Here is a 26,899-nt window from a genome sequence, read left to right as displayed (position 1 = left end):
TTTGTAACTCTTGGACTCGGCTGTATTAGTACTATTTTCTTTTATTTTCCTTTTCTTTGTCTTCTATTTTCCCTTTTTTATGTCTGTTTTTCTTTTTCTTTTTCTTTCACCTTCCTCCCTTTGCCATTGTCTTTCCCCTTTTCTTCCTTGGCAACCTATTCCTTGGGGTCGAAGAAGAGGAAGTTTGAAATACAATTCAGTTGATAGTTCAGTGCTGTGTGAGTGTATTTTTCGGTGTGTTTGGATCTTGAGTAACTGTCTCCCTGTGCGCTGGTTCGTAATGATGCCCATACCGCATTATCTTTAACAACCTGGAAAGAGTTAAAGCTCATCTAAAGCCTTTTTCTTTAATTTTCTTCTGCTCCTGGTCTGTGCATGAAAGTAGGGTGTTTTAAGTGACCGTTTTATATTTTCGTCTTGTTGATCCGGGTGCTGACACGATCGCCAAACGACGGGCGCAAAATGCGTTCTCGCTTGAATCACAAAAGTTATGTTTTGCTCGCGGAAATAGGATGAACAGGCTAAACATATAACTATATGTTATATGTTTAGCTTTTTCATCGTGTTTCGGCGAAATGTTTAGCCTTTTCATTTTGTTTCGGCGAGCAAAATATAACCGGAATGAATTGTCAGCGTATTTGAGGAGTGTCATATAAAGATTTTGCCAAAAAAATCGTATTATACAAAAATAATAAATAAATAAAATAAAATAGTTTTGGTCCAACATGGCTCAGACATGTTTATATTGTGAAGAATGAAAGGACGGGGAGCAGAAAGAGAAGAGGAGCCGGCGCCCGAGGCAGGAATTCGACTGGACAACCTCCGTAATACCCTCAACACAGTCAGTCATCGTGCATTGAAAAATCTCACAGGTGAAGAAGGTAACTACGCTCACTAGGTTCGCTTTATTCTGCGCACGTGGAGTTTCGCAGAGAACGCACAACCACCCCACCATGGCAGCACATGAAGCAAGAACATCTCAGCAGTGCTCACCCCCGCCGCACAACCCTGTCAAGCACCGCCAGCGGGACCATTTCATCTTCAGCGGGTCTTCCGATGTCGGGAATTAGCTGAAGCAATACGGTTGCGTAAACATCCACAACCACTGAGATTAGTCCCATAAGCTGGAGAACGCGATGTTTTATCTGAACGACACAGGGCTTCATTTGTTTGAGAACTGCGAGGAGGGTATCATCTTTTGGTGTGGTTTCACGACCGCTTTTCCGGAAGCATTCGGCAAACCTGAGAGCCGCAAGCAACAAGCCAAGCACAAGTTGTCCTGCCGCTACCAAACCACATTCGAGTCATCGACGAGCTATAGCGAAGAAGTCCTTCGTCCCTATCGATGCGTCGATAAGCATATCACTGAGATCGACAACATTCCACACATTTTTAAAGGATTCTTTCAGGATTTTATTTTTTATTCTATCTACGAAAGCCCATGCGACTGTATAGAAACTAACATCACAATGAAAGACGTAGAAAAAATGCAGAGCTCTCATGTAACAAAGGTGCCTTTTGAATGCCTCTCCGAGGTTTCCCTTAACACGGTCGGCACCACAAACCTTCCAGAACTGATTCGCTTCATTATTCCCGAGGATCTACGACAATACTTCGGGTCACTATGCTTTACTAACGACACTTCCGAACAAGCCATCGATATGAAGACAATTTGAAAAGTGTTGCAAAACGAACTGCGTGCCAATTTCCAGTCTTCCAGTTCTCCGTGCTCGTACACGCCTACTACGCCCCCATCTCAGACGTGTTCACCTTTCTGCTTTATACAACCGGCGCAGCATCGCTACAAAACACATACTCAGGCGCACGAGTCCCAAACACCACGCTTATATGGACCACAACACCGATCCAAGCTGCGGAGAAAAGAGGACAACAGGCCGATATTGTTTACTCCCGCAACTATGGACTCATTGCTCGCTAATGTCGTTGCCGGATCAGTCAAGAGACATCTTCCCTCCCGACAGCAACCCCATCTCAACACTTTAGTTCTGACGAAAGCCGCCATTTCCATAGCCGTCGCAATGAAAGTACTTTTCAGACTCCCGGGAACCGCCGTTTTCAATCGCCTGCCTCATATCCTGCCAGTGTGGCTCAATTTCTACGTTTAATAACACTGCAGCTCCTACTACCCATTGCTAAACTTAGTGCGACAGCCTGCAGGTCAGCCTGGATACTTCCATTTCGCAGTTAATCCTATACCCGTCGGACCTATAAGAATTAGCGTTGAAATTGCCGGGCATACATTTTGTTCTCTAGTCGTCACTGGCGCTGCAATACCTTGCATATCTTATGACGTCCGCAGACGCTTGCACCCAGTTCTGACCCCTGCACGTGAAAATTGTTTTGCGTCTCGGAAATGGTGCTATCTCTCAGCCATTGCGATACTCAACCCTATCAGTACACGTCTCTGGAACTCGCTATAATATTTCATTAACCCTTCTCCTCACCTGAGCTTCGGATATTGCCAAGCGCGTCTCCGAGCAATGTGAACCGCCCACCCGCCATGCTGACGTTTTTTCGGTTGTATAGAAATTACCAGTGCCTCCTTTATGCTCTTAAAGGGATGGTGAACCGAAATTTGGATTTCAGAAAAAACAATGCAGGAAATGTAGGCGGGACGCTACAATCCCTACACCACTACTCGTAAGGCGATATCTCGAATGGATGGCCGTATTTTTGGAAAAAAAAGGTCGAGATTGAACCAGGCCGACGAGGCGCGTGAGGTCAATATACCGAGTTTCCTCCTCTTTTCGCTTCGCTCCCTCAAGGCCGCGAGGCGGAGAAGAAGCGAGGCCGTTCCCTCTCCTTCTCGGAGAAGCATGACGTCAACATTCCTGCCAAATGCGCCTCTTTTTTTGAAAGATACGGTCATCCGTTCGAGATATCGCTGTATGAGTGACGTTTTGGTGTTTGTAGCATGCCGTTGCACGCTTTTTTCTGCGTGTTTTGGGAAATTCAAACTTCGGTTCAGCATCCCTTTAATGCCAGGCGAAATAGCCTCCAGAGGCCGTCGCGCGACCGCTCATAGCGAGTGCGTAAGGGCTCTGTGTTTACAGGGTCTGCCGAGAGATCCTATGTTTAGGAGAGGGAGCGCTACTTAAATCATGATGGACATTAGCATTAGAAAGTCGAAAGCCTCTTGAGCAGACTTCTCGCACGGAAGCATGCGTTGCGCTGTCGTGTGGAAAGAACAAAAGCGGACGTAAAGAGGGGCACGCTCGTAAACGATCGACCATTGACCTCTTCGTAGCTTGTATGGCAAACATGGTTCATAAACCACGTGACCCTGATAGAGCTGCTGGAAACACTGATATACAGGCACACAATGAAGGGTCTGCGTCGTCTGCTTTGGTCTATACTGCCTTCGGCTTACGACATGATTTGCGTGATCTCACCTTGAAGATACCTTGAAATGACATACATTGTGGGATCCGATGAAATTGGACGAATAGAAAAAGTAACCAGGGGTTTCTTTTATGAGTCCCGGTTGACACTGACCTAAAATAAGAACGTCGTTCCGACGAAAAAGCTGGGCACCAAATGCTTCGCCGTGCTACTCCAAGATATGCAATCTGCTTTTCCAGAAAGACAATTTTCACGTGAAGCGTTCTTTGGTTAGGGGCTCAGCATTTTGTGAAGCCTGAGAGTTGAAGCCTGATAAGCGTGGTCGCGAATATTGATGCTGACTGGTTAACGGGGAAAGTCACCTGACCAGAGGGGTAGGCGAGGAGAGGCTCGCACACCTTTGCGCACTGAGGGAGAGGAGCTCGAGTGAATGGAAGGTTTTTGGAAGACCGCCAGGTTTTATCAGCCCTATTAGCGGTAGTATCGCTTCCTTCTAGGAACAACTATCAAGGCAATTCTACTACATGCGCAAAGTTCAGAGTATCGCTAAACGTTTCGAAAGCTAGAACGTTTTACGCATGCAACACAATTGCCTAGCAGTTTGCCATGCATTTTAACGTGCAATGTTTTTTGGCTAGGTGTTCGGCATTTGGTAAAGCCTGGATAAAATTGTGGCCATGGGGGCCGACTCTATATAACTGGTTGGGTACTCGATGCTGATTGGTTAACGGGGATGTCATATGAGCAGAGGGGTAGGCGAGGAGGCACTCGACCACTTGTGGGCACTGGGGATGATGAGCTGGAGGTTATGGAAGGCACTGGAAGATCGCCAGGTTTATCAGCCCCGAATAGAGGTAGCAAAACTCCATTCTAGGAACAACCATCAAGTGTACACATGGTACGAGTTAAACTATCTCCCGAAGAGCGTCGTGAACATAGGAGCCTGGCGTCTGAGAACTCAGAGTATTCCTAAACGTTGGTGATAACAGACTGTTTCAGGTATATGTCACACAATGAACTATCCATTCCCCATTAATATTTTAAGAGAAAACGGCGGCAGCACAGGAAAGACAACCGTTTTCAGTGCACATAGTATAACATAATATGAACCTTAATGTAACAGCGCTGCAATTGCGACACAGAGTGGAGACATTCGTACGTCACCACTATTATGATTTCAAGAGGGGTACAGAAGTGACGGTGATAGACTACCCGTCTTCAATACCGCGCCTGGTGGGGGCGCGTGGCACTTGCGACGACGGTGGCGGCTTGTTGTTTTCCGACTTCTTTTTCACTCAGTGAAGCTATACAGAAAAAACAGGATATACTTAAACATATTTCACCCATTTTGGCCTACGACCTTTTATTTTTCTTTAATTTTATTTCATTGCAATCTTCACGCAAAAACTTTCCGCGTCACTCCTCAAATATGCAAAGACAAATCATTTCAGCCATATTTCCAGTCTCTCTGCGCTTGTCGTTTCGCGATCGTATCGGGAGTCGGGTCGACCGATCGGAATTTGCGAAACGGTTTCCTAAAGCGGTTTAGTAACAATAGCGGCCTCCCCGTAACGATGTTTTTAAACTTTAAAATATTGAATTTGCCGGAGACGAGATATCTTCAGATTTCTTCAGTCCCCCTCGTGTAGTCTAGATATTTGATTATTACATACCCTACACAGTCCACAAGGCAAGCCATCCATCAAATAATGTTTAGTATTTGTAGTTTGATCTTGATCATTTCTTCCTTCACAGGTAAATGAGCAACCAGAAAAGCTAATTAACTGAAAGAGGAACGTTCAGCAAAATATTATCAAACCACTCAATTGCACTTAAAAGTAACCACACCTCGATAATTAGAATTCACGGCATTTACGACTTTTATTTTGCACGATATTATATTCTGAAACATACCTTGTTTTCTTATGTAAATTTTAGGCATCAGTCTATATTAGTGTAAAAAAGACGCAGAGGCGTTTCGAAACATTTTTGTAATTAAATGCGTTTTTCTATTCCAAGAATAATTAAACTCGGGTGTGTTACTATAACGCAGACACTGAAATCTTTTGTCAATAAATGAATTTCAACGACTAATATCACGGCGAAATGAAGACACACTATTTATATCTACCCTTATATAACTCATTATCAAAAAGTTCGCTAGGACGGGGCAGGACATCTGTCATTACTGCAGAACGTTCCCTAGTAGCAGAAATGGCCCTAGCCAGTACTTTGACCTTGCGTATCCGTCCGAGAAAAGCACTATCTAGCCAAATGCCTCGAGTTAATGTGATATTGTGGCCGATGTTTTTCTTTATGCGTTATTGGCATTGGGACGACGACATTTCAGTTCTCACTCACTTTTAGCTGCTAGAGATTTTCATCGCCGTGCTTTTCCTAATGGCCCTGTTTTTTTAGCTTGTGCTGTGAAAACTGTTTAGAACACTTATAATTTCTAGCTAGTCTGAGGAAACGACATCAAGAAATATGCTAAGTCTAATTGCAACGAGAATGAAAACTCATTTCATTGTGCCTTTAAGTTACTAGACTTGCGGAACGAAGGCGTGGTCAACCTGCAAAAATTGTCATACGACAACCGCTAACAAACTAAGATAAAACTTCTTCGATTCACTTCTTGACCATTGTCCTCCTGTTATCAAAATAGCCATATAAATTTTAGTTATCTTTAAATATTTGTTATCCGTAATTTATATATTTTATGGTCTGTACACTTCATGACATTCTTTAAAAAAGCATACCGAGCGTCGTTTCTCACAATATATCGTTTTATGAAGCAGTAACAAATATAGCAATAACATAAACGCTCAATGGAGTTGTTTCATTGAAAAGGAGAAACAAATATTTATTAATTTTCCTTGTCTAAGCCTATCTTTACCAGCAACGAGAAAAATTGTTATATAAAATACTACATAAATATCAAATAACGCTCAGTCAAGCGTTGTACATACGGGCAAAAAATATAAAAGGCTAAAATAAAGCTAAAATAAGCACCTTCACAAGCATTCTTTTTCGTAAAATTGGCTGTTCAGAACTTTAAAAAAATAATAAATGATGATCAATGAAGCACGTTCGAAACATTCGAAAGGCCTTTCAATGCTCCAGCTCATTATTGATGGAGTCCTCGGAGAAAACCTTCCGAATTCCTCGTCGCCGATTTCACTAACATTCCGAGAAACTATCATGTTTTTATGCCAGCTCAGTTGCTCACCTTGGCTTTGAGGCTCGAGCATATAGTACTGATGTAATTTCCAAGTCCCATACTGCATGTGTCTGGGTTAGGGTTCAGTTGCACCAATTGTGCTGCAAAAATATATACATTGCACTATTTACTATAAAGTAACGTTATCACATCAAAACATAAATCAAAGTTTAGGGCTCACAGGCTTAATTTTCAAATTCGTTGTTAGAGGATGTTGTGTACTACGTGAGCTACGTATAGGTAACTCTATCCAGCAGTGCTAATTTTTTAAACTAGTAGTCAGAGGTACCAAAAGACGTGCGACTAAAAATATAATGTAACAATGTAGTGAGTGATTGCGATGTACAAGGTGACCGAAAATATTTACAAGGTATCTTTCGCCGCCAAATCGAACTACACATCACCGAACGCTCATTCTCCGCCCCAATGTAGCACTCGGGGTCCGAACCAGATGCCAAAGTTTCAGCTCTGACCGTTATCTTATTCAAAATTTATATGTGACTCTTTGAGATATTCAATGGGAAAACGGCGGCCGACTGAGCGTTCTAATACATGCTATCGCGCCAGCTAATGAAAAGAGACAAATATGGTATTTTCATTTTCCCATTGAAAATTTCAGAAAAACTGTAATAACTTTTAAAAACTTTAAAAATACCAGTTATTTTTTAAACTTGGCCGCCTGGTTTTGACCTCTAGCGCTACGCTTGAGCGGAGGAAGGGCGTTAGGCGATGCATAGTTCCCTATGTGGTTTAAAAGAAAAAAAAGATTAAATGTTTGGGGACACGTTGTAATTTAGCAGTTGGGAAGAAATAGCTGGTTGGAAGTTCGTTCGATATTATTGTATCTGTAGTTTCCCCCGCCCTTTTATTTTGGCGTGTGTGTGTGTGTGGGGGGGGGGGGGGGAGGGGAGAGGTTTCCCTTCATGAAAAGCAGCCCAGGTAGAAGGCCAGGGAAACGCCTAACTTTGGGCAAGCTTGGTAATCCTTGTTGCCTAGCTTGCGCCTAATGGGGCTTTAGTTCAAAAGGGGTAATTAGTTCCAGGGGTATTTTCTCTTTCGTTTCTGAGGCATTTGTATAGCTCGCGAGATGAAATCTCGCCTACTCGCGGAAGCTGGGCCTCAAAGACCATGTCTGACAAGCTTCCCTTTCGACTTGATGCATCTAGGCAAGAAAGGGTGATATCACTTTTCAAACTACATATTTTCACTCGCTTTGGTTTGCAACATAATTGCCGAATTGCCAGGCAAGAGTCATTGTTGCCGTGCATTAACCTACAAATTATCTTTGAAACCTAACTCTGATAATTGTTTTGCCAATTTCGACCCGAATTCGTCACATAAAAACCAAACAAGAAGTGAAGCCTAACTCTGGTATTGGTTTGGCAATTTAGGCCTAATGATATCAGAAGAATACCAGACTACTCGCGGCAAAACCTAACTTTGAACCTAGCTATTGCGAATTAGGGCCGAGATACCTAGTCTCTGGCCAAGAAAGTTCAAAGTTTATATCTACACTGTGGGCTCCTCGAAGACGCCAGTTACTGTCATAACCAGCGATTTCAGCTGGGCGTTGCCCCATATATACGGACGCCACGTCTAGCGCTTAGGCGGGCTTCTGGGCCAACGCCAGCTATAGGCAGCCGCACACCGAAATATTCAGTGCTCCACTAATTGTCCCGTCTATCTAACATTAAAAATAGTTCCATTCTTTCGAAATCCTGGCTCTGTGTCGTTCCTCTATGCTGGGAAGGCCACAAGCTAACTTTCCGACAAACTTGACCTAACATTTTTAAAGGCCCTTAATTCTCTAACAAAAACAAATTTTCTTGGTGAATAAACATTTATCGATTAAAAGGTTAAAGGCTGAAAACTGAAAGAAGTCGAAGAAGACACAGGTGTGACAAGGACAAGCTTCAATTTCCAACTGATTGAATATACCAGCAAACATCGTCAAACCGTTGATAACCATCACCAATACAACGCTCCCCACCTTCCTCCCTCAAGCAACAGGATACAAGTTTCTAGCAATAATCACACGCAGCCGTCAAGGAACACAACTTCTGTGTTCTGCAGAAAAAGGGCCGGCATGCTTACGCAGTTCTCAGCAGCTTCTTCAATACCGAAAGCCTCGACCATTTCACTTTCCGTCTTCTCCTTCAAAGCCGACATACACTTCGCGCATTCAACTTTTGCCCGCCACCTCCTTTCCTATATCCTCTCCACGTTTTATCTTGCCCCAACCTGGCTTCCCCTCGCAGCTTACGGGAGAGGAGCGCTTTGGGTTTATCTTCCCTGCAGAAAACCGAGGTCGTACTCCGGCTTTTGAGAAACCTTGTACGTTTTAAAATTGGCTCACACCTCCATCGTTTGCAGTGCTATGCAAGATGTCCACCCAAATTATTGCGTACGGCAAGCTTGTGTTCCCGTGCTCTTTCATTAAAACATCGGCCGTCTGAGCGTTGTAAACTTTGCCGCAACAGAGAGGAATCTCATATACCACCCTAGCCGCGTATTCGGTGTTTCTTGTGACATGTTTTTTGAGCACGAAACAAACTATTGTTATTACATCCTGGAGCACATCCTAGGAAGTTTGCACGGGAATGAGAACACCACATGAACCCTCTGCCTAGCGCTCATCTTTTTTAAACTGTGGGACACCTTATGCAAATATTGAACCAGCTGCACTGCCATCTTGTCTGTCTTCGTCTGTCGCCGCCCTCGTGTTTAATTTTCTGTAGGAGCGTTTTACACACATTTTATACTAATCACTTCGGGTAATCGGCTCCCTTCAAATGTGTAACCTCATGGTCAAAACTGATTGACAGAATATACTGGCAGAGTTTTTGTAATGGCTGCGTGAAGGCAGGTGGATACAATCCCATGTTTATGAGGCTTCGAGTATGAATTGCTGTATTATTGATCAGCACGAATAATCCGCGCGATGTTAAACAAAACGTAATGTCGAAAGAAAAATTTGTTTCGTGAAAAATTTTAATAAAAGAGAGCGGGAATACAAGCTTGCTGTACGCAATAATTCGGGTGGCCACCTTGCGAAGATGCGGATAAATGCGTAAGCATGCCGTCCCTTTATCTGCTAAACAAAGAAGTTGTTTTCTTGACGGCTGCGGGATTAGTGATGGTTCTTGGGGGTTTATATTGATGGTGATCGACAGTTTGTTTTATGTTTGGTGTTATATTGAGTCAACTGAAAGTGGACGCTTGTCCTTGTCGTACCTGTCTTTTTCGGCCTGCTTCAGTTCGCGCCCTTTAACCTTTTAATCTATATGTACTAGCAAGCCCCAACCAAAGCTTCATTTAACTTTTCTCCCAGGGACTATAGAACCCTTAAATGATACAAGCGAGGACGTGAGTTTAACGATGCATCATATCTTGTACTTCGACTTGTTTTCTTTGATTGTTTTATCGAATCCCCCCCCCCCCCCCCCCCCCCATAATCCCAAAATGTTGTACATCCACCCGTCCGTCTGTCCGTCCGTCGATCTGTCCGTTGGTCCGTGCATTTGCCGCTAATCTGGCGGGGAAAAACGTGTCATGTCACCTGACGTCACGTGACCTAAACACAAACTTAATTTCCTGACCTGACTGATTTAGCGGAAACATGAACCTCATGGGGTCGGTGCATTAATTCTGTTTCCCCTCTAAATATAGCGAGGCTATTAGGGTCACATATTCTGTACATCAATTCAGTTTCCTCAATAAATTTAGCAGTGAATTTGACGTCATGTGACCTATACAACAATACCGTTTCCCCATTAAATTTAGGAGCGAAATTGATGTCAAGTGAATAAAACAGATAACGTCACGTGACACTGTGTGGTGGTAAATCTTTAATTGAGTCTGCTTACAAGTTCTCTCCTTCCTCAGCACCGTTCCTCGTTCGGTGCCCTCTATGGTGCAACCAACACGAGCAAGGCCCATCCCGTCAACCCCATAAAGTGCTATTGCACCTTTATTGCAGATGAAGGTATGTCTAAGCCAGCTGATTTAAGCAAGTGGATCTTGAGTCTTGGAAACGACTGTATCTATGCTTTCTAATTAAATGTAAACAACAGCTACTTGAATACTGTATGGTATGCATTGTTGAATTTCGGAGATAAAAATGAAGGCCGCTTGCAACTCCATGTAACGCCGAATTAGGGTGCATCTTTTGAGGAGGAGGAGGAAAGGGTACTGAGGGGAGGGTGTATCCCTTCTCCCTCCTCCTCACCTCCTCATTCTGCATGCTACTCCTCCCTCGGAGCGGCGTCGGCGTCGCCTTTGGCGTAACCGAGAGGCCTCGTGACCCTCCTAACGTCGCGTGATCCTCGTGAACTCAGGGGGTCAGGTGACCTCACCTTACGCGCTTGTGCCTTACGACTAGGAATAAAACGAAATATATTAGGGAAATGCAAAAAACGAAATTACTCCAGGAGGACTTGAACTCAGAATTACACGGTCGGTAAGTTCGAACTTTCATGGCTCAAACCACTCAGTCACCAATTTTTTCATTGACTCGGTTACTACTTTGATCTTATTTTCAGGTTGTTTACTAAGGTATGTGAATCTCTTTTGCAGCTATTGGCTGCAAGGGAAATTCTATATTGGCTTTATTTTCATTTGCTGCAATCTACATAAGCAATAACTTTATTCCCCATTCCTCGACCACACGAAGGTGGTTCATTTCGCTCAAATCTCCAGCCTCACTCCTGTTTCTGCGAGGTGGATCGCTTTTTACTGATCACAGCGATGACCGATATCTGGCACGTCGCTTAGCGTTCGTAGGCTTGACTGATCGGAGGTGAAAACGGTTCCTTAAAACTTCCTACTCTTAAGCTAGTTGTCTGCCATAAAATATTGAGCATGCACCCGTGCCACAATAAGGACAAACCCACTGCTTTTGATATGTTTTGAAAGAAAAGTATAAGACATAGTAAAACGCCCATCCTTAAATTTTGTGCTCATATAGAAAACCGAAATGGTTCCCCAAGCAGCTGTTTCTCCAAGCACAACATCTAAAATGGGGAAGCTTTGCACATGTGCGCTGATGCAAAACGTTGAAGGTTTTCCGACCATGCACCCCTCATGCATTTTCGCTCTTAGACCTAGCAAGTGCCCACCCCCAATTTTCTAAGACTGTCTCCAAATTTTGGGTGGGTCCTCGCACGGCATTTTACGGATAGGGAGCGACCACATTCTTATAAAGGTGTAAGGCGTTGAATATTGATAAAGGAAGGAGTGGTGCGGCCGACTTTGAGCGTTCTGTTTATATTAAGTGTAGAGTGTGCTTTTCGTTATGCTCTTTTTTGTGCTCCCTTTCTGACTATTCCCTCAAAATATGATTAGTCACCAAGAACAAAACCGTATTCGTTAGTCGAGGCACTGTGTTTGCGTCAAAGCGAACTAGCCTGACTTTCTGGGCTTATATTATGTGTTACATTGCCCACGCAAGCTTCGGTTGTCGCACGTTACAAGAAAAAATAAACTGTTTTTGACTAAGTTTGACTTTTTTTGTGTGCAGATATCACAAACTCTGCTAAATGAGTCAAACGCTCTTTGTTTTTTTCATAAGTGAGGTAGCATTGTTTAGGAAGGTGAGTCACACCATATCACTAAGGTGAAAGAGACAACCAGCCTCTCCACCTGGGTCTGTTTTCATCTTTCACATACTTCATTTCCTGCTTTTTGTGGCTCGTATCAGGCTTATGTCGTCTCTGTCCGGCCAAAGCATCTGTGTTAGACCGAGACTTGGTACTTTCTGATATGTGCAGCTATTCTTAGCAAGTTGCTGCCAATCAACGGCAGTGTTTGTGCTTGACGTCCCAGGGGAAGTATTTTGATGGTTAGATATTCCCCACCTATCTTAGTTTTGTGTTTCATTCCTCTTGGATTCCGCCTCCCGTGTGTAGTGGATTTTGCCTTAGCCTTATGTTATCTCTCCTTTGCAAAACACCCTAGTCCGACTCAGACTGGGTTCTTTCTGATACATGCAGGTTTTCGCGGTGCAAGCACCAGCCAACCAAGGTCAGAACTTTGCTCTTGGCTGCTGATGACAAGTTGAGGTATTGATGCCTATCTTTGTTTTGTGTTGAATTTCTCTGTCACAATTTTCTGCCTTTATTGCGGTCTCGTGTACGGCTCTTTCTGTCTCTGTTGTCTCTCCTGTACAATTACGCCTGTGTTATGCCGTGTTGTCGAGACTGGGTTCCTGTTGGATAGTGTGGCCAGGCCACTGGTGTCCGGCTTATCTCGGAAATGGCGACTGTAACATGGAGTCAAGAAGCAGCATGACGAACTAAGAGAGGCTTATTTTACTGTGAAATCTCTGGTAGACGATAACCGTTCTTGGAACGGCCGGTGTTTCTTTTTTGGCCCCTGAATAAAAAGAGGAGTCCGTAACCGGGTAAGCCCCGGTTACGGACTCCTCTGGTCGGCGATGCTCTACCCAAAGGCATCATAATGTCTGGTAAAGAGCTTGCCATGCACTCACACTCAAGTGGGCGTTGTGTGTATGTGTGTGTGTGGGGGGGGGGGGGGGGGGGGGCGGGGCAGTTCTAAGTGTCACAGATTGGCCGCTCGTTGATAACTGTATGGTTTCCTAGCAGACAGCCAGCGCAGTTCGTTGCCTTCTCATTGTGACGGACAGTCATTTGAGTGGCAAGAGACACGTATTGTCCCTCCCTTCCCGGGAGGCATCCGCCGCCGTAGTAGTCGGACGCTTCGACGGGCCACAACACTTGTGCGACTTCGATGCTCCACTAGATATAGTGATATAAAGGGGCCCGCAATGACTTTTTTTTACTAATTTTTAATTTGCACCGAACCTGAGCGCACTGAACGTAGTAACTTAATGAAACGTTTCTTTTCTCGAAATTCGCTTTATTTTAAAAGTTATAGGCCAATCAAAATTACAAAAAACAATAAAAAATAACCCCTTCATGACGTCCTTGGTTACTTAAGGGGCCGTGAACTAGAGGAGGGCTAGTAAGCTCAGCGAGCGCTCACGGCTGCCGCACTCCGTGTCGACGGCTCGAGAGGGCGCCACTGAAGCATGTTCTGGCTAGGCTGCATGAAGCGGGCAGCCAGGGCGGCTCGCATTACATTTTCTGCGCGATTAAAAACTAATTCGGCATGACACTTCATTGGCCACAAACGACAGCATACACGGGGTAAAGATCATTTAAGAATGGGAGCCACTTCGCGCTGCCATACCGCGAAACGGCCAAACCCCCAGACAGAGCTGCTCGCCGAAGGCCTTCAGAACGCTCGGAGCCGGTCGGGTCCTTCAGTCCCCACGACCGCAGCGCCGCCGCGTAGATCCGGGACCTTTCCGTGTCGGCGCCTGATCCCGCTACTCCTTTCTAGTAAACGCCACCTTTTGCACCGCTTTGTGGCGGGTATGTCGGCGGGTCATTTCTTACTTCCGTACTTTATAAACTGCATTTGTTTCTTTTCCTATCTAAAATAGTGAACAAAAACAACTTTTATAAATATTTGAAACGGTTCGCGCCACTTATATTTTGTATTTCGACTAAAAAGAAGCTTTTAGCGGCTCTGACCAGTCGTAAGTCTGGACCAAAGACGTCACATATCGCGCACTTTCGGTACCGCAGGTCGCCCCCGTTGGTGGAGGAGGTTTCCGCGTCGTCCGGTTAAAATATGACGCACTGATATTTAGTTACTTTCTCCGTGCCCGCTGGCTAGCCCGCACACCCAGAGACGTGGAAACCGCAAAAAGGTAGACTCATAAATATGATTGCAGGGCCCCTTTAAGAGAAGAACCCACGGTGTGGATAATTTAAGTAAGTATAAAGCTCCACCTGAAATGGAGTGCGATTCTCGCCCTCTAGGCTACTTTGTGCCGCCGAAAACGTACAGATGGTGTAAGTATCGAAACCGGGAACTCTCAAGACTAGTTGAGCACTCTAAAAACTGAGCTAGTACGGAAATAGCTGTGAGTAGGAAAGACGGATGTTAACAGTGGACAATAATCTTGAGCGTAAGCACCTCAAGGTTGATATTAGACTAAAATCGGGCTTTTGATATGCGACGGTAATAACCAAAGAAGGATGCATTGAACAAGGGGCAGTTTGCGCTACCGGCCAAGGTGGTGTTTTTTGAACAAGGTGAGCTAGTGTTTCTTTATTAACCCTGAATGCTCCTTATATATGTGAAAGTCAGTAAGTCACAAACATATATAAAATATCTGATATAGGTAGTGACTAGTTTCCAAATACGTGAATAGGTGGAAACACAATCCAGCTTAATGATATTCACTGTGCAGTGACTAAGTAACATTCGCACACATGCGCAGCTCAATTTAAAAATGGTAACTGTGCTCAACGAGTGTACGCAAGAAGAGCAAGAGAAAAGTGATAAATGATGGCTTTGCACAAAAACGAGTGCGTATCCGGCGGTCTGCCAAGCAAAACAGAGAGGTAAAAACACATTCGAAAAATGCGCCTGCTTGCGCAATGCACAAAATCCGTGTCCTGTTTTGCGTCCTTTTTTTGCGGGCGAAAGGGCTTCTTGCAAAACATATTCAGAAAAAGCTTTTTGCAGTTATCGGCGAGAATTGTTTATCGAGTAAAGCGAAGCACAACTTGTTTTAAAAACTTTCCCACGGGCGGTGAAATGCTGTTGATGAGGAGCAGACTGGTCGTCCTGTTAAGATTGCGACACAAGCAACAAACAGTGCGGCGGGTAGAAGTGGTGATTATAGTCGACAAGAGAGTAGCAATAGCAGCTGAAATACGCTGTTCTCATGGTTTAGTCTCCACCATAATGCGTATTGTCTTACTTCCAAAAAGTGTGCTCACGTTAGTGCCAAGACAGCTGACCGAGAACACACAAAAAACAAAATCGATTTAGCCTGTCCATGCATCATCTTTTTCGGCCAGCCAAAGAGGAACACGTGCTTAACACGATTTTTATAGGGGATAAATTCTGGGTTCCTCCCTAACAACCCGAAGCTAAGCGTGCTTTGATACGATGGAAGTCTCCTTCTTGACCTTCAACCAAGAAATTCAAAATCCCTTCATCAGCTGGCAAGGCTATGTTTGCTTACAGTGTTTTGGGATTCTCACAGGATGTTGCTTGTTCACTTTTCCGAAATGAAGTGAAGCGTCGAGCATATTGACTAAGCATTTTGCTACATCACGACAATGCCACGCTTGAAGCAGCTTGATTGACCCAAGAGACAATCGATAAATTTGGGCGCTAATATCTTGAAAATCTGCCTTCGAGCCCCTGACTGGGCCCCGAGTGACTATCACTTGCTTTGTCCGCTAAAAAACTCACCTAGGCGGCAAATGTATCGCGACATATAAGGATGTAGAATGTGAGTTATACACGTTGGTAAGACATCAGCCGAAAGAATTTTATGTAGGGCGTAATGGGAGACTGGTAAAGAGATGGGATAAGTGTGTAAATGTCGGGGGAAAGTTTGCCGAGAAATAAAACAGCAATTCAATTTGGTATGCCGCACCATTTTCTAAAAATAGCCTTGGCCCTTTGAGACTTACTAACTTTCCCTCAGATATTGTAGGTATGTGTAGACTTCTGTTGCACTTTTGAACACACTGGCAAGAACCAGTGGTTATACATACATATTTATCTTGCATATACAGACCACATCTGGATAGTCCCGGGTGCAAAAGGAAGAGCTTCCGACGTATCTTTATGTCTAATAAAGAATTGCCATCGATTTAATCTTGTTATTTTTCACTCTCTAAGCTCGCTCAAGAAAAAACGTTACAGTGCCAGAGGTTAATAGCAAGGTATGTTACGAAAGGAACAATTGACCACAATATTTCACAATTTATACTCAACGTAGTTGTGTCGTTTGATGGACCACGTAGGTATATTCATAACATCTGTTAGGCTTTTGTGAATACTTTAGTATTATTGATTCTTTGTGGGCATATATGTTTTGAGAATCTACATATTATAAGATGCTAATGTGTTCCAGCCAAGGTCATCAGGCGCTTTGGAACACTACCAGACCAGTCTGATTCATGAGCTGCCAATAGCAGTGCCCGCAGGTGCATTCCATGGGAGAATCTGCGACTGCTGTTTTGCTGCATGCTATTTCACCTATTTAAAAGCTTCTGTGCTTGGCATCTGCGCTTTCAACTTAGAAGTGTGAGCTGCCTAATAGTGCACAAACGAAATTGTGAACAGCGAATTGCTGCGCTGTACCTAACATGATCCCTTTTATGTGTTGCTTGAAGATTACTCTATGACTGTTGTGCGCGGGAGTTGTGTTCAGGTGTTTATTCACCGCGCTTCCAGCCAAATTTCTTTAGCTTTATCAAAGATGCTGAGACTGCATTACAAACTATTGTGGCACAGACGTTTTAATAGGAGAAAAGCGTTGAGCAGCAAAACACCCGTCACTTTCAGATCATGTCTCGAGGAAAACAAGCACTATGTTATGTTTACCGCATTTCCGAAAATATTATTTTGGCAGTGCACGGCAACCAGAAGTATTATTTCGTGTGTCGAGGAGGCTTCGGAAGTTGAAAATCTTAGGCATTTATCAGCTCTTGATATGCAAAAAGTGTTGGAGCACTGAGTATGTTTCACAGCACATTTAGTCTCCTAACGCAGTTTTCATTTTTGTTTTGTGTTTGTAAAGCAGAACACTTTATAGGGTTCTACAGTTCCAAAGTTTCTTCCAGGGTGAAAATATTTCTTGGTTACCGTGCTCTTCCGAAAAGAATATGAACGGCTATTCCTTGATAATGACGAAATAGCCCATTTTTTTTAAAAACAGGATTTCGTTTTCTTCGCGCAAGCCGTTAATTCCAGGAAGCTCGTTATTCAAGCGATACGTCATTTGCACAAAATGTTATCGTGATTTAAAGAGAATGTAAAGCGTTATATTGATGCCTCTTTTCACACATTCAGAAAACGATGGTACGTTATTTTACCGGGAAATGCCTATTAGTAGAGCTGACAAGCAGTTCATCGTTTGTTTTTGAGAAATATCTTTTACACATTTACAGTTCAAATTAAACTACCCTATTATGCTAATACAGAGACAAACATATTAGATAAACATTTTGTGCGTCTATAATCTTAGTTTGGAAGAACGCTTTGTCGGCCAGCCTTGTGTATCCTTACCTGGCAAGGAAATTTATTTTTTAAAGAGTAGCGAGAAGGGTTGAAGTCACTGCCGCCCCCTAGTGACCATTTAAAAGGATAAAAAGCGCGAACAAAACTAGGACAATAAAGGCACAAAGACGACAGGACGGGCGCTAACTCACAGCTGATTTTGTTAGAAAAACATCGTCACTTATAAACACAAGAACGCTTGCCATACCCGCAATACAACCAATCACCACTCTCACAGGCATCTATCTAGAAAGGTTACTTCTTTCTTAGCAGAAAAAAGAAGGCATGCTGACGCAGTTGTCACCTATCCCTTTGGATGTAATACGGGTGTATAATATATCTCTCGGCTTCATTTTCTACTTTTTTACAACCTTTGTTGCAGTCAAAAGGAGGCTTAGAGTCAGCAGATCTCCGGCAGTGGTGAGCGAGATGTCCCCCCCCCCCCCTCCGCATTGTTGCGCACAGCAAGATCATGTTCCCGTGACCTCGTTAAAAAAACAGCCAGCTTGCCCGATGTAGATTTTTTCACAGCTTCAGGGTATATTGTATACGCCATTGGTGACACAATCAGCTTTTTTACTGTATTGCGTGTCTCTTAGAGCGGAGTGCTTTCTTTTGCCGTGTAAGCATCGGACGGATTTATGAGAGCCTTCACGGGGCCAAGAAACCAATGTTTACATCGTCTCTCCAAGCTATCTTTTTAATGTTGTGGGACACTTTATGCCAATATGAAATCACCTGTACACGTCTTTTAACTTTATTTCTTTGGCTGCATCCTGATATGTTAGTTCGTTTTGTTTGAAGTAGGCTCTCACAGCAACTCGAAATTAGGTTAAGTGGGTAGCCTACGTTTTTAACCTTTTTACATCCTTAGCAAACCTGACAGCCCTCTGGTGTTTGCAACTTTTTGCTAGAGCTGCCTGAAGACACGTTAAGGATATGCCTCCCTTGAGCAGTTTGGAATGTGCACTTTTGTAAGAGACGAGGCTTTTCTTGGATCGCGGGCTATACTTCCAAAAAATATTGTCGTCAGAAAACATGATCATAAGGACCTTCAAGGGCGCAGCTGACAATTAAAGTTAAAAGACGCGTACATGTGATTCCGTATTGGCATCAAGTGTCCCAATAGATTAAAAAGATAGCTAGCAGATGCAATGTAAACGTTGTTTTTCGGCCCCGTGCAAGTTCTCAAAAATCTGTCCGATGCTTACACGGCAGAAAAAAGCGCTCTGCTCTAAGAAGCGCGCAGTGCAGTACACTGAATGCGTCACCAATGTCGTATATTAGATACTGCTAAGCTGTGGTAAAGTCTACATGGGGCAAACTGGTCTCTGTTTAACGATAGGGCACGGGAACATAATCTGGCTGTGCGCATCAATGCGGGAGGACACCTTGCTCACTACTGCAGGAGATGCGCAGAATGTAAGCCTCTTTTGGCTGCCACAAAGTTTAAAAAAAAAGCGAAAGATAAAACCATGAGAGAGAGAGAGAGAGAGATTGTAGAGGCGTATTACATCAAGAGGAAGGATGACAACTGCGTTAGCATGTCTTCCTTTTAATTTTATGCTCCAAGAAGAACTAACTTTTCTAGATAGCTAACTGCTCGTGAGAGTGGTGATTGATTGTATTGCAGGTGTGGCAAACGATTTTGTCTATATAAGTAACAACTTTTTTCTAATAAAATCAAATGTGAGTTAGCTACCGTCCTGTCATCTTTATGCATTCATTGTTATTGTTTTATTTGCGCTTTTTAACATTTTTAACTCAGTATAAACCAACTCGCGCAGACCCAAGTTTTAACCTTAGTGCTAGTCATTGTTCTTCTTCCGACCCTTCCGCACAACTGTGTCTACTGCAGTTTTTTTTGTTTAAAGACTGGTGATTGCGTTTGATGCCCTTGCTTCCTCCCTGGTGCCAGTGTCGGCTTCCTCATCCCTGTGCCCCCTTCCTGCTTATTTATTATTTTTAACATCTAATATATACTTGAGTTGCAAGCTTGCGCTTGTTTGCCTTCTGATTTCAGTTCCTGCATCTAGGGATCGATTGATGAGTGGGCTAGCGCGTAGTCCATTCGGCTGCACACCTGCTCGGAGCACGTTGAGCGAAACTCGTGCTGCAGAACACAGGGATCCTGGGTTTAAACCCCACCCCTGCCCGCTTCGATCTGGATGAGCATCGTACCGGCGTGCGGTCGTGTATCACTACTGCATGGTGCACGTTAAAGATCCCAGGCTAGCGGCAATTTAGCACTGGCTAAATTGCTCATCTACAGCTGGGAGACTCGTCGCCCCTGTGAGGCAGACAAAGTTCTAGGCTGTATAAACATACACATATCAATTTTATTCCTTTTTCTGTCGTCCTTTATTTGTGCGCTATTTTTTTTTCAATATGGTATCACAAGTCATTACACTCACTGCTTTTCCCGCGAGTTGAAATACAGAATTATAAAAGAGCTACGTTATCACAGAAATTGCAAGCAGTCTAATAATCTGTTGTATACAAATAGTTGAGGTCGCAACGTGCTTTGGCGAAGCGTCTTTATCGGCACAGAATATACCACCAACTAGCGGCACAAAAGATCATACTAACTAGCGGTTCGGAACATATCAGCAGTTCTTGCTACATCTGCCAAGCATTTGAAGAGTGTGCCGCGACGTGTTAGATCCGACTTTAAATTTCATTTTTAATCGGTCACTTAAAGGTAAGTTTTTTCCAACAGAGTGAAAGTTTTCACTAGTTGTGCCAATATTGAAAGGAGGGTCAGCAGCACTATACCTACCAGTAATTATCGTCCCATTTCACTGGTCGGTTCGTTTTTCAAGATCTTATAAAAGGTCATGCATTATCATATTATGCGCTTTTTTCAGACGAATAAACATGAAAGATTATGGTTTTATGTCAAATTATTTTGCGAAGGCAAATTTAATTGCGTTTGTAGAATTTGTGGGTGAAATTGGGTCAACGCAGCAGGTCGACGGAATTTAGTTTGATTTAATAAATAAAACACTTGATCCGGTGATGCGCTCATTGGCAGGTAAAATGCTTTCGTGATACGATCGGTCCTAACTACTTGACAAATAGATTCAGAGTTATCTGCATGGTCGATGGGATTCTGTTTCATACGGTAGAGTGCAGTCTACCGCGTACCTCTCCAGATCGAGCATCTCTGAGGGTTCTAAACTATCGCCTCTGCTTTTCAACATATTCGTGAGCGATACTATCTGAGATGGGAGCAATGACTAGATGAAGCCGATAATAAACTGTAGAAACTGGATTTTTAATATGACTAACTTATGTAAACAAACCACAAGAGAAATTGTAGCGTCGCAAACGTCAAAGTCCGCGTAACCGCAGGAGTCAAGCGCTGATGCGAGATTGACCTCGGACCGGCCACGTGGAGCACCTTTTGTACCCGCGTGGGTTTCTAGAAGGTTCGACGTAGAACGTTTCATGCGTAGAGCATTCGTGACTTGATCAGGCGACAAAGATTCTCGAACTTACGTAAAGGCTATATTGAAAAAAAATAATAAAAAAGGGAATAGGAGTCCGCTCCCATTCGGCCATGCACTCGTCTACGAGCGAGCAGGGAGAGGGGTGTAAGAGGAGGACGGTATTTTCACAACTCAAGAAAAAAGTATTACAGGAAATTCACCAACACGCACACCCCGAAATCCTGTGCTGTCCGAACGGATATTATACACCTGAAAATTGTGTGCGGCAATTAATCTAAAATAATTTTCACTAACAGTGATATCTTTTTGTTTGATTCTAACGGTACATATTTTATTAAAGGTGTGTAAGTTAAAAACATAATAACAGACAGCACCAGACCCCAATGCGCCAAAAGGAAATAAGAAACAGTTAATATTTTTCGGTTTTTGTTTTTTGTCGATACTTACTCTTATACTAACATGCTCCTACACAAAATTAAAACCTTATGTTGTTTTTTCGACCGTTGTGAGTTGCAGATTTTTCGCCTTGTGCAACCGTCTTCACTAAAAGAAAATCTTTCCACAACAACCCTTTTGCATGATACAGTATGATTTGCAAATAATTGCAATAGTTTATATTTCCCACTTTTGGCGAGCAATTTTCGCTTGCAATATTGTGTCATAAAGGGGAGAGGCACAACGGCGCATGCGCGTTGGTCTCCTGCAAGAACGACGGTCGCTTCCCGCAGTGCGTGGATAGAAATTGGCATACCATCGAGATTTTCACGTTTATCAGCGACCTCCGCGCTTCCCCGTAACCCGTTGTTCGGAAGCGCCATAGTTTTGTGTAGTGAATGTTACGACAATGGGAAATAGGGGACATTTTGAAGATTTTGATATTTCTTGCGAGACGCGGGACACGAGTCCTCCATACGGGACAGTCCCGCGAGTCGCGGGACGGGTGGTCACCCTAACCATAGCCCAACACAATTAATATATTGTGCTACAAAACAATGTGCAACGTGATACTGAAGTTTCGATTTTTATAATGCGATATTTCTTTGCACTTGGGAGAGGTACCAGTTTGTATACAAGAATATTTAAAAAGTATTTATGAAACTTAAAGTTTGGCGGTAGCATGCTGAAAGTAAGGGCGTTACCGGTAACTAATGCTTGTTTGGTAACGGTCTACTGTACATTTTTTATTTTTATCAACAGCAACAAATAACACATTTGTGTTACGTATTTCGAAGAGAGCAATTTTGACGAACATAATAAAATTGGCTTATTTTTTACGGGTTTGATTTTGAATGTATGCGAAGTGAGTGCAAGAATTCGTGATTTAGCGCTTAATTTACAAACAAAAATGAAATGCGTGTTCTGTAAGTTTTGAGATGAAGCTGTATCGAGCAGTTACATTACTCAATACAGCTTCATCCGAAAACTTACTGAGCATGCACATCATTTTTTTTGCGTTCTAGGCCCCAAGTTACGAATTCTTGAACTCGTTCCACATACCTTCAAAAACAAAATCGTAAAAAAAGATAAGGTAATTATGTTTTATTTTTGGGTGTGCATAATGCTCCGTGAATTAAGGCGTTTATGCACAGCTGTTGCGTCAAAAGAGTAAAAAGGTTTCATTTATGAGTAAAATGTAACGTGATTTACTTTTTATCGCTAAAGGTAACGTGGTTTTATAAGATTTTTTTATTAAATCGTACCGATGACTCTGATACCAATACCTGATACTCGGCCGCCACCTTTGGGCGTGCATCGTGTTGTTACCGTGTATCGTTATCAAGGGTATCGGAGATTTCGGAACGATATTCTAAAACTGTCTATTATGCAAGGTAACTTAGGACGGTAACACGTTCCGTTAATTTGCATGTAGCGGGTAATATATATATATATTTTTTCGGTTACGCCTGCAATACCGTGAACCTCACAACATGCCTTTTCCCGATCAACTCCGCTTTTTGACTGCCAGATTTTCCTCCTTTACTAAAAGCAAGCTTCAAATTGTATCCCTGTAATTAGTAAGCCATTTAGGGAACTCAGGGGAATTAATCGTGGTTCTACTTAATAGGGGAAATAACGTATGATGTATGGAAACAATCAACAGGAGACAATGTTCACCATTCAGCACGCTACTTACCATGTATGTGACCTGACGCAGCGAGAAGTACGATCGAAAGTGGCGAGATCATCATCCTGATCATGTCTACTTTTCAGGTGAATTGAGGAACTCAAGGTATGTATCTCCTGAAAGACAATACGTGTTATAGCCTTCTTTACAATTAAAGATTAAATGGCTAAAAAGTGTCTGCTCATCACGAGTTAGCGTTGTGCAAAGAGCTCCTAACACGGTTTGGTTGCTTTTCTTAGAAATTTCATAAAAAAACTGTTTAGGAAATAGTAGTTGTTTCAACTGGTAGTTTAGCCTCCGCAAGTTACTTAACCTCTGGTTGAAGTGCCAGTTTTTGCAACCAGTTAAACAAATTAGAAGCTCGGACTTTTTCTCTTGTTCTTTTAGTATTACGAAATTATTACAAACGCAGTTTTTAATTCCCACTTATTTATTCAGTTCACAACTTCGTGTTTCTACAAGAAATTATTTTTAAGAGTTTGTTAAAATAAACCATCACAAAAAATATTTTTTTTTTTAGTTTTGTATTTAAACACGACAAATAATTTGTGCATACTATTGAGACACGATGCATTGGTGCCTCATCAATCCTGAAAGCGGCGAACGCAGTTCTTGCTTTTGTTCAAGCACAGCGCAATTGTACATATATTGCAGACCTTAAATGTGACGGATGCAGTCTTGAAGTTTACAGTGCTGCCTCGAAGTTGGGCTTTCCACACAGGATTCGATGATACGACCAAGTCGTTTACCCGAGGGCCGAGCAGACAAATGGTGTTTGATAGAAGAGTATTTTTGATACAGGTGCCACAAAACATGAATTTGATCGGACACAGCATGCATTCGTGTTGCCTTTCTCCTTGGCTTTCTTTGGAGGAGATTATTACAGAAGTACATGATATCAGATACCATGCATTTCAGCAGGAAATTTAAGGCCGTGATTTTTATTTGACAATACACTCTACGGTATGATTTAATTGTGCTGCCGCCATCTAGAGGTTTTTGTTCCTTTAAGTAACTGATGCGAACCTCTCTATACGTTAAAATTATTTTTTTTTATTTCCATAATGTTTAAAGATAGTTGATAATGAACCCATTGTTTCGAATTTATGGAAGTGTTAAAACAAGGTTTCTATACGATATTATTCAAATACTGATTGATATTCAAAATATACAAATGTCGATTTTAATGCATTAAAACATGTTTTTAAACGAACGTGAGAGAGACGAGTGACCTCTACACTATGTATTTACCGCGCTTGTCGGACTTCCTAAGTTTAAAATAATCGTCATGGCAAGCTGAATAATTGGTTAAGATTTGTTAATAATGGTATTACTATCATGTTGGAAGTGATTTATAATTAGCGACAACTATTATCGGACAGACGAAGTAAAACAATTTCATATAATTTAATTGCTGAGCGCTCACAAAGCGCTAAGCAAGCCCAGCTCAGGAGGACGCTAAGAGTGAAGTATCAGTTCTGTTACGTCATTACTTGTTTCATCGGCGCGCCTACGAATGACAGATGGCGGTATAGTAATGACAGAATTGAAACGACTGCCTCGCTTTTCCGAGCGCCATTGTAGACGGTGTTGCGAAAAATGATAAACTAATATCTAAACGAGATTTTAGATATTAGTTGTTAAGTTGTCACGATTCTTTGCCCGATATAAATATTTCACGCAAAGAAGAGCGCCGCAAACCGTACCAAAATGTCGTTTTGGAGAGTGACGTCGTGGTTTGAATTCTGTTGTCATTGCCTCGGCAGCGCGTCATTCGTAGCTGCGCCAACGACACCAAAAGCTAACATAATAAAAATTTAGTTAACGAATTTTATTTATTTTGTCAACTTGCCATGACGATTATACCCTCCTTTAATGTTCCCCAAGCCTGATACATACCTGGCAAATGCGGCATACGCATAAATCTCACCTCTTACAAAAAAAAAAAAAAAAAATTGTCCGAATCAAAATTACACACCTTGTATAATCTAGAATGGTAATAAATTATAAATGTGGCGTGCTAGTGTTGCGTGTAAAGTATTGAGGAGGATGCGTAAATATTTCTAAGTTAAGAATAAAACAGCTACACAACTAATGCGTATTTGTAGGTTTCTATTGGATAATCGACAGGTCATTGCAAAGCTGCAATCTGTAATTCATATTGGCCCAAAAAAGATTTGGTTAATGTAAGATTAAAGAAAATGTAATTTGATACTCCACTGGTTTATTGCCGCGCCCGGTTAAGAATTTTCTTTTATGGGCTGTCGTGTCGTGTAGCAAATTGCACGAGTTTTCAAATCTAAGTACACTTTTCTGGATACAGGCGTATAATTCAGACAAATAAATAATAAATCGAGCAAATTGACCTGAAAAGCGTCATGTCATCTAGCCAACCATGCGATGACTGTTCTTCGTCGACATTTCTTTGCGTTTTAAAAAATAAACAAGTGATCACTTATTACAAGACATATTATGATTTGGCGAAATGGAAGTACTACGTGGAAAACTGAATAAAACAAGTTGAAAGTAGAGAGTGACCTTACCAAATGCTTCTTCACTTTCAGAATGTTAAAGTATCATTCTAGATCCTAGGGCGTGTGCAACTCTTTTTATAGCACAGCCTCGGGCCACGTCACCGCAAATAAAAATGAAAAAGTTAAATAAAAGTTACGAAAAATCAATATAAAAACACGGGGAGAGAATAGACAAACGCTGGGCTTGCAAACCTGACGCTCATACAAACTTTTCTAAAAACTCAACAAAAAGGAGAACAGGTGTTGAACCGGGATTTTTGTTTTCTTGTGTTTACCCTTGACTCGAAAGGGCTTTCAGAATGTTATATTCTACTAGGAGAGCAAAGATCGCCAAGAGACCAGTTGCTACACTTCATTCGGTTTAATAAACTATTCCACTGAATATCTGGCGATTGCGTGCAAAACCCAAGTTGAGAAACCGCTCCGAGGTATTTTCGTTGTTAACAGCGGTCGCTACGTTTTCCTTTAGTTACCATACTCGCACCACTTATTACAAAAAGTGGTGAAACATGTCTCACAATGGTTCAACCTTATTCTTTTTAATTTTTTTTATTTTAAACAAAAACATTTTACCGGCTAGGAAGAAAAAAAAAACAAGTTTCTCGTCTGACGGAATCGTGGTACCTGGCTCAAACCTCAGCAGAAAAAAGGACAAAACAAACACCCCTCCAAGAATTACTTTTGCGTATAAACTCGACAATGCACACAGATGGGCGCAGACCAACAAGCGGAGGTACGAACTGTCGATTGATACATTGGATATATAAAAGTGAAACTTCACTACGTTTCTTTCCTATGTCTTATGAATACGATAGATAGTGTTGAGTACGCTCAGAGCACATGCTTGGTCTCACTGAACTATGCACCCTTAATCTCATTGAATTTTACGTAAGTTTTTTTTAAATATATCTAAGATTAAGTCTCGTAATGGGCGATAACGGAATTTCAAATAAATAAATATAAAACATCTGTCCTTTAGGCTGCTTTATTTTTTTAAAGCAAACTCTTCATCATTTCCTTCTTCCATTGCTAACAAGATAACCCTCAGGTATTTGAAACAAGCGTATGTTGCAATGTGCCCTGGAAGTTG

The 26,899-nt window shown here is 42.4% G+C and overlaps 1 protein-coding gene across 1 annotated transcript in view; it reads right to left on the bottom strand.

Moving 5' to 3' along the window:
* The window catches only part of LOC120843995, a 29,411-nt gene extending 6,063 nt beyond the window's left edge, over positions 1 to 23,348 (bottom strand). Inside the window, exons 1-4 of the mRNA XM_040210051.2 lie at positions 23,285 to 23,348; positions 21,610 to 21,612; positions 6,593 to 6,684; positions 5,037 to 5,147 (exon numbers count right to left, since the gene is read on the bottom strand). Of these exons, the coding sequence (XP_040065985.2) occupies positions 5,037 to 5,147; positions 6,593 to 6,684; positions 21,610 to 21,612; positions 23,285 to 23,348 (270 nt within the window). The remainder of the gene's footprint in view (positions 1 to 5,036; positions 5,148 to 6,592; positions 6,685 to 21,609; positions 21,613 to 23,284) is intronic.
* Positions 23,349 to 26,899: the final 3,551 nt, after the last annotated feature.

The sequence above is a fragment of the Ixodes scapularis genome, unplaced genomic scaffold (genome assembly GCF_016920785.2).
Source record: "Ixodes scapularis isolate PalLabHiFi unplaced genomic scaffold, ASM1692078v2 ptg000005l_1___fragment_3__unscaffolded, whole genome shotgun sequence".
Lineage (NCBI taxonomy): Eukaryota > Metazoa > Arthropoda > Arachnida > Ixodida > Ixodidae > Ixodes > Ixodes scapularis.
The sequence above is the reverse complement of the archived record's forward strand: the minus strand, read 5'-3'. Positions and strand labels throughout refer to the sequence as shown.